Source organism: Pundamilia nyererei, unplaced genomic scaffold, assembly GCF_000239375.1.
Source record: "Pundamilia nyererei isolate P.nyererei 1_Seehausen unplaced genomic scaffold, PunNye1.0 scaffold00397, whole genome shotgun sequence".
Taxonomy (NCBI): Eukaryota; Metazoa; Chordata; class Actinopteri; order Cichliformes; family Cichlidae; genus Pundamilia; species Pundamilia nyererei.
Window position 1 is genome coordinate 216,750 of NW_005187798.1, and position 8,122 is coordinate 224,871.

Below are 8,122 nucleotides of genomic sequence, written 5' to 3' on the forward strand. Positions count from 1 at the left end.
GTGTGTGTGTGTGTGTGTGTGTGTGTGTGTGTGTTCCTCCTGCATTACCTCTTTAAAGCTCCCTCCTCTGTCTGTGGAGCTCCGTGCTGCCTTCCTCCATCACACTGATATGCACACATGATGGCCCTCAAAGATAAATCATTTAGGAATCATTGTAGCCCTGGCCCCTCACCCCACCCTGCTCCAGCCCCTCACCCTGCTCCAGCCCCTCACCCCACCCTGCTCCAGCCGTAGCTTTAGAGATGCTAGCTTCAGCAGTGATGGATGGAGGCTAAACGGTCCAGGCTGGGAGGCTCTGGCAGATGCCTCCAGCGGAGCCTGCTGATGGGACTACATTAGCCAAAGTTGAACTGGAGTGAATTAGGGGAGAGCAGCCATGCGTGTCCATGCATCTGACTGTGCCTCAAGTACAAACAGTGCTGAACACACAGCCACAGATGCAACATGAACACTGATACCTTCCCAGCAGCCCCAGTATTTATTAGCATTTAGCACTTTGAAGAAATGTAGAAAGAATTTAGTGGAGAAAGAATCTGAACCGTGGTGCCAAATCTGGGTTTGTGTGCTGGGTGGAAAACACAAGTGTGGGCAGCTACATGCTTTTAGCACACATGCTCTGATTTAAACGGTGTGACCACAGCATGCTTTGCACTTCTTGTTTCACTTTTGATCTCCTTCAGGATGCAGAGGAGTATGCCGAGCTGCCCGTCAGACACAACGAGGACCAGCTGAACAGCCAGCTGGCTCAGCAGCTCCCCTTGCAGGTCAACCCCCACTCCTATGATAGCGCACACACCAAGACCCACCTGCTGCTGCAGGCCCACTTCGGCCACGCCCAGCTGCCTTGCAGCGACTACACCACCGACACCAAAACTGTGCTGGACAACGCCATCCGCATCTGTCAGGTAGCCATCACTCAGCAGCTGACACAGAGCTTCCTTCGTGTTTTTCACTTTAGCTGTTACTCTGTGTTCATGCAGTACTTGGAGAAAAAGGGGTTTTTGCTGTGCTCTAAATGATCTGTGCAGCACAGTTTGTGATTCCTCCTGCACCTCACGAGTACACCTGCTGTGCTCTCTGCACTAAACCACAGCCTGGTACTGAGGGCAGTAAGATAACTGTGTGTGTGATATACTCCTGTAGCTCTAACAGCTACACGGGCAGGTTAGCTGAAGTCTACAACACATTGAAATGAACTGCAGTGGTGAACCATGTCTGCTGTCACTGAACAGTCACTTGTTGCTCTGCAGTAGCTGCTGCAGGGAGGTTGTACTCAGACGTGTCTGTGGTGTATGTGACCGTCCACAGTCCTGATGGGCAAACACACGGCTGATCTTATATTTGCTACACACATCCATTCATTCATTTTCATCAGACGAGCTGATAAATATATGGATTTGATTATTATTATTTATTCTAGCAGTGACAACACATTATCAACTGTATCAATGTTTCTTTGGAATATACAAAGTTTACTTCTACAAATATGTAAAAGCACCGTGTCTGTCTGTGTGTAAGCAGGCTACAGGTGTTAGCACCCCTCTTACATCTTTATGCTGAAGAATGTGGAAGATTTCATTTAGTGTGGTAATAATCCCTTCCAGCTGATAAAAGCAGGAGTTGAGCTAACACAGTGCTAACACAATGCTAACACAGTGCTAACACAATGCTAACACAGTGCTAACACAATGCTAACACAGTGCTAACACAATGCTAACACAGTGCTAACACAGTGCTAACACAATGCTAACACAGTGCTAATACAGTGCTAACACAGTGCTAACACAATGCTAACACAGTGCTAACACAATGCTAACCCACACCTACAGCCAAATGGTGGTAGCTTATATTGGTGTTGAGTGATGTGCTGCACATGCACGGTGCTCACGTGTTGATGGGGGCTCAGTGCTGTAGATAATGTTTAGCATAAGGGGAATGTGAAATATTAGCATGTGATTTGTAGCCGATCCATCTCATCAATAACCCAATTGTCAGCAGTGTTGGGAAGGTTACTTTTAAAATGTATTCCATTACAGATTACAGAATACATGCTCCAAAATGTATTCTGTAACATATTCCGTTACATTACTCAATGAGAGTATTCTGAATACTTTGGATTACTTAATATATTATCATGCTGTTTACAGCAACGTGAATTTATTACTATTACTGAAGGTCCGCGACTCCGAACCGTAGTAAAGGACCTCTGGCTAATACGTCGGGTTCGTGTCGGGCTCGTAGCTGAAAACTAGCTTTACTTTGTTGTCTGGGTCACTTTGCTAGCGAGAGACAGAGAGAGGCGTTGAAAGGCTGCTGCAACAGGACTTATTGTTTCAGAGGAAAACACGAACAGAGCGTACAGTCGAGTCTTAATAGCTTACTTACAGCTGGGCTCGTCAGGCTGCAGTGGTTATTATTATATTTACATGCTTCCAGCTCCCGTTTCTGCTCGATGACAGCTCCTACTTTTCCTTTTTCTCCCTCCTCGCTCACAGACACATAACGTGTATGGCAGTCCATTCTCCCTGCAGCACGGACTACACTGCCCATCAGGCTACATGCTTTAGGGCGATGCCTGTAGCATTCTGCCTGTTAGCTTAGCACAACAACAACAAAAAGGCCTCTCTCACCCAGGAAACACAGAGAGAGAGAGCGTCACCCTGTAACCATGGCAACCGTAACGCTGCCGCCTGGAACAACAGAACGTAGCTGTCGAACCCAAACAGTCCTGACCCGCGACAAAATGAAACAGGAAAGTACCGCAGTGTATTCCATTTATTTCAACAAAGTAACTGTATTCTGAATACCACCTTTTTAAACGGTAACTGTAACGGATACAGTTACTCATATTTTGTATTTTAAATGCGTAACGGCGGTGCATGTACTCCGTTACTCCCCAACACTGTCAGACGTTAGCTGTGCGGCTGGACCCTCGCTGTGTGGCGTCTGCAGAGATCAGCTGACAGTCTTTAACATTAGAAACCTAATAGAGTCGGTAACGCTGACAACAATGAAGCCAGTGGTGTTCATTGAGCTCCTCAGTGCGTCTGTTTGGAGTGAAGTGGCGGCTGGAAGCCATTGTCCACAGCTCCGCTGGATGTTTGTGTGCATGTGCTTGTGATTTTCCACGGTGTGTTAGTGCAGCTCGTAGATGTGCTCACTGCTTTGCTGTCCTGACATTCTTCTCATCTCCAGCTCCTTTATGAGGCTTTTTATTGTGTGAATGTAGATTTTTATTGATGCTTATTGACACATAACGTGAATATGTCGAATGGAAAGACAGACTTGCATATTTATTTGTGAGTCTGAATGATCCACCCTCAGTTGAGTGGACGCTTCCCACAGTGATCCACTCTGAGTGTGACACAGAGTCCTGTGAGCTGAAGCGTCTGCGTTATGTTAGGACAACAGAGTTGGGTGGAGGTGGGTCTGTGGGCTGCCATGGCTAACACCGTCCATTAATGCAGTGCATGTAACCTCATTACAAGCTGATACACTGAAGCGGACACGTGCTGTTAGCAGCACCCGAGTACCTCGCTGGTCTCCTCGGTGAAGCCAGACCTGGACCCAGGCTCCACGTGGACTCTGATCAGGCTCCTCTAACCGAGTGCCCACAGGGCCTCTGATCAGCTGGTGATGTTAGGTGAAGCCCTGCTAGGACTTTGGCCACAGTCTGCTATTAATGTCCTCGATCAATCATTTGAATCCCCTCTGTGAAGCCCACTCTGTGGACTTTGTACTCAAAGTGTGACTTTGCAAATGAAGATTAATAACGTTTGTGTTCAGCCACCTTAAAGCCAACCACAGAGTGAAGGGAGCTGCCGAAGACGTCAGGAGACGCGGCTGAGTGCGTTTAGATTCTGTTCCACTGTCACACCAGCTGCAAGCCGAGAGATGAAAACCATTGAAACATTTCAAACATGTCCTGTAGTCATTTGTTGTGTCACATAGCTCTGCTGGCTGACGGCTTCACGACTGTGTTTATGTGCCAGGAACTGTCTTCTGTGTTTGCTTCAGGCAATGCTGGATGTAGCTGCCAATGAAGGCTGGCTCGTCACAGCCATCAGCATCTGCAATCTTGTGCAAATGATCGTCCAGGGCCGCTGGCTGCACGACTCCTCCTTACTGACGCTCCCACACGTAGAACAGCAACACCTCAGCCTGTTCAGGTAAATCGTCGTTCTGCTCGCTGTGCAGCGTGTCCTGCTTCAGTATTTTGGGAACGAATCCTTCATCTCAAGTAAAAAAGCCTTTAATCATCCTAATGTGTGACTGTGAGTATAGTTAAGGATTCAGTGTTGTTTCACAGTTAGAAGCTGAGAGTGAAGATTAGGTCGAGTTTAGAGACCGAGTCAGAGAGGGCAGGCTTGGACCTGTGCAGGGACGGGGTAGTGGACATAAGGTGGAGCTTGCAGGCAGGAGGGAAAGAGGAAGAGCACAGAGAAGCTCCGTGGACGGGGTGAAGGAGGATGCCGGGGACAGGGCGAGGCGGAGGGGGTGATGTACCTGTAGCCTGAAGCTGTTCCCACCTTCAGGTGTAAGTCTCAGTAACACTGTGCAGTCACTCAGGTACAAACACGCAGCCTGCATTTGGACACTTGTGTCCTTTTAATGGTAAGAGTCAACCTTGTCTCTGATGCCTCCTGTTTTAGGAACAGGGGAAACAGGAAGGGGCAGGGAGGTTTGAACGAGCCAATCGAAGGACTTCCTGAGCTGATCGCTGCCTGTAATGGAAATGAAAGCGTCTTCTCTGCTATGGTGGCCCGACAGCTTCATCCGAGTCAGACTGCTCAGGTAAGGCTGCAGAAATGATTCGTCTAAATGTGCAAATGGAAGCAGCCAGTCTGGATTTGCTGCAGAGATGATGGAACAATCTAAGCATGGCTGTGCCCCGCGTGGTCCATGCAGATCACACACAGCAGTGTCACAGCGATACGCCAGGATCCCCGATCACAGCTCCAGTTTAAGTGCTAATTGCAGCGGTAATGAGAGTGTCCGGGCACGGCAGCAGGCCCTGCAGCTTCACCCAATCGCCGTCTCTGCTGCCCCCACCCTCGCCACGTTTACCCCCAGCTCCCCGCCGGCCTGCAGTGTGGCGGCCTCTCTAATTAAATAATTAGATGTGCAGCAGCGTTCCTGTCTGACTGTCTCAGGAAGAGTAATCCTCACATAAATAGCTTTTCCCCTCCGTGCCCCCCCAGTCAGACGGCCGCACAGCCTCCTAGCTCTGCTTTGTTTTCATCCCTCTGTCTGCGTTTGTCCTCTGCCTCCCTCCTGGCAGCTTCTTTGGGTTGAAGCAGCTGTCCTGCAAGCAGCTAACGAGGCCCGCCGCAGCCTCGGCGTCACAAGTCGCCATTTTATTTCTAAGCTTCGCTTTCACACGTCTGCAGCTTTGACTGAACTCATGCTGCAAACAACAGGTGATTTCCTGTCCGCTAAAACATATATCAGTGTAGATAACATCCAATCATTTCCACTGCTGGCTAACATGTGACTCCACTGTACAGCCTGTCAAGCTTCTCACCAGCTCTTCCAATGAGGTTCGAACACAGCTGTGTCACAATGAGTGTGTGTGATCGTGTGTCCGTTAGCTCTGATAAAGTGCTGCAGATTCAGGATGCCCTGTGTGTTACACAAACAGCTTGTGTTCATGGTAAATCCAACGTTCCTCAGGCGTGGTCGTTCCTGAGCCATCTCCCAGTGCTGGAAGTTGAGATGAGCATGAAGGGCTGGTGGGAGGAGAGCCAGGAGCAGACGGAGCGTCCCATCCCTGCAGCAGGAGCTAACCTCAGGAAGGGGAGCAGCTGGCTGGACGTCCACGCTGACCAGGAGTATGTTCTGCAGGTGTCACTGAGACGCCTCAATCTGGGACAGCAGAGGGTCAGTATCCACAATATTGTCTAACAGGCGGCTGCTCCCAGTTTGAACACAGTGGCTTATTTAGCAGCTGAGCAGACGCTGACCCCAGAGGCTGCTGGGACGAGCTTTAGCTAATAGTTCAGGTAGTGCTCAGTACAAGCCTGCAGAGAGCAGCAAACTCGGCCTGCACAGAGTGATGACAGTCTGACTTTCAACAGTCACATATTGAATGTGTAGCTCGTGAGTAATGAAGTGAGATGCATGTTGTCAGCCTCACCTGTCGTCACGCTCACACCTCAGACGTTACAGCGGGGCTGGGCGGACCCCTCCGTCGAGGAGACGTTAGGAGAAACCCAAAGTTTCCTCTCCGAGCTCTGACACCAGAAACCTGTCGTCTCAGCGTGTTCTGGAGGTTAAATCCACAAAACACAAGAACAATATAAAATCCAGTCAAGCATAGAAATATACCAGCACTGCTCAATGAGGCTGAAGAAACCAGCCCACACAGGGACTCTGCTCTCTACAGGAAGTGAAGCATAGAGTCTGATTGGATGCTTTATAAGTCAAACTGAATTAAACTGGTGGTGCATGCTAGACGTGAGGTCATGCAGTGTTTCCTACCTGCCACGTTAAGGCAGCCCTGTTTTAATAATGACATCCAACATGTGAAACTCCCCAAACTTCAGAGTGTGCACAGATTTTCTGTGAATGTCACGATGTGTGTTGTTCCAGAGGAGGCAGGACAGCAAGGCCCAAGCTCCCAGGTTCCCCAAGGCCAAGGACGAGGGCTGGTTCCTCGTGCTGGGGGAGGTGGATCGCAGGGAGCTGCTGGCTGTGAAACGGCTGGGATACGTGCGTAACCACACGGCCGTGTCCATGGCCTTCTACACCCCGGAGAGGACCGGAAAGTAAGTCTGGTCTCCCACACACTGAGCGCACTGGTCTGTAGGCAGAACGTGAAATACTGTGACATTTATGTAGCACGTTACGAGGCTGCAGGCTGTTGCACGGTGCCTGCAGGCTGTCAATGCGATGCAACAGTCATGCCGATCAGTCCTCGGGCGCAGCGTGGACTGTGGAGGGATTAGTGGTGGTAAAATGGAAATTACACTGAGTCCAGCAGCTCACTGCTGGTCGGCTCCTCTGTGCCAGATCACTGGCCTGCGCAGTGTCTCAGCTTCTCCTCATTATCTTTTTAAAAGTTTATGTAGAAGCAAAGAAATGAACGTGAACTCAGTTTCCACTCTGTCGCTGTCTCAGGTGATTTTCAGGCCTGTTTTTCCTCCTCTCAGGTGTATTTACACGCTGTACCTGATGAGTGACAGCTACCTGGGTCTGGACCAGCAGTATGATGTTCACCTGAACGTAACGCCTGCCAGCATCGCTGCACAGGTCAACAGCGAGGTCTCACATTCGGATCTGTCCCTGGGCTGAGGAAGTACCTCTGCGTCACGTCGGCGACGTCTGTCAGTCACCGCTTTGCTGACCTCGGAAGTGACGTCGTTTCTTTCTCACGCACTGTGGCTGTGCTCACTGTGGTGCACCGGTGCCAAGGACCGCCTCATTCTCATTCATTTAACTTTCAATTGGTAACATCCAACAAGAGTCTGCTGCTGCGCTGTTCTTGATTGGCCGGATCTTTGTGTGTGGTGTCAGATATATAAGCATGGCGGCACACGTTCGAACAGCAGCTGTGTAGCTGTGAAATGTAGCTCTGTGCCTGAATTGTAGAGAACATCGTACAGATTATACCAAAGCACATCACCGAACACAAACAGGTTGCTGTCGTGTTTGGGAGGTTGTGGGCTGACAGTAACACAAAGCTGTGTTAAACGTGAGCACGCTGTGGAGCTTCAGCTCAACAACAGGATCATACATTTCCCTGACTCCGTGCCTGTGTGGAGGTGGAAACGCAGTGTGGCAAACCTGTGGGTGAGAGATTTCTGTGAAGGGCAGAAAATGTGCAAATCGTTTTGGATCAGATGTGGAAGTGTTTGTTTGGATGAAGTGCTTTGAGTTCAGGTGTGTGAACAAAGCTTCCTCCTCCCTCACCGCTGCATGCTTCAGAGGCCCTGAGCCTAACGCTGCTGTCTGTGGCCTTTGTGTGGATGTGTATGAACCCCGTGAGCAGCACTGTGCCGCCAATCATTAAAGAATTTACATTTGGTTTTGAATAAAGTGTTTTGTGTGGCTTCAAATTGTAATTGTGCGTTTTTCATTTCATTCACTTGTTTATTTGGAGTTTTCGTTCTCAGTGATTGTT

At 49.4% G+C, this 8,122-nt stretch overlaps 1 protein-coding gene across 1 annotated transcript in view; it reads left to right on the top strand.

The window, feature by feature from the left end:
• Positions 1–8,063, top strand: part of ascc3 (activating signal cointegrator 1 complex subunit 3) — an 81,860-nt gene extending 73,797 nt beyond the window's left edge. Inside the window, exons 30-35 of the mRNA XM_013915921.1 lie at positions 681–905; positions 4,018–4,169; positions 4,653–4,794; positions 5,674–5,880; positions 6,592–6,767; positions 7,152–8,063. Coding sequence (XP_013771375.1) covers positions 681–905; positions 4,018–4,169; positions 4,653–4,794; positions 5,674–5,880; positions 6,592–6,767; positions 7,152–7,293 — 1,044 coding nt within the window. The 3' untranslated portion in view covers positions 7,294–8,063. The remainder of the gene's footprint in view (positions 1–680; positions 906–4,017; positions 4,170–4,652; positions 4,795–5,673; positions 5,881–6,591; positions 6,768–7,151) is intronic.
• Positions 8,064–8,122: the final 59 nt, after the last annotated feature.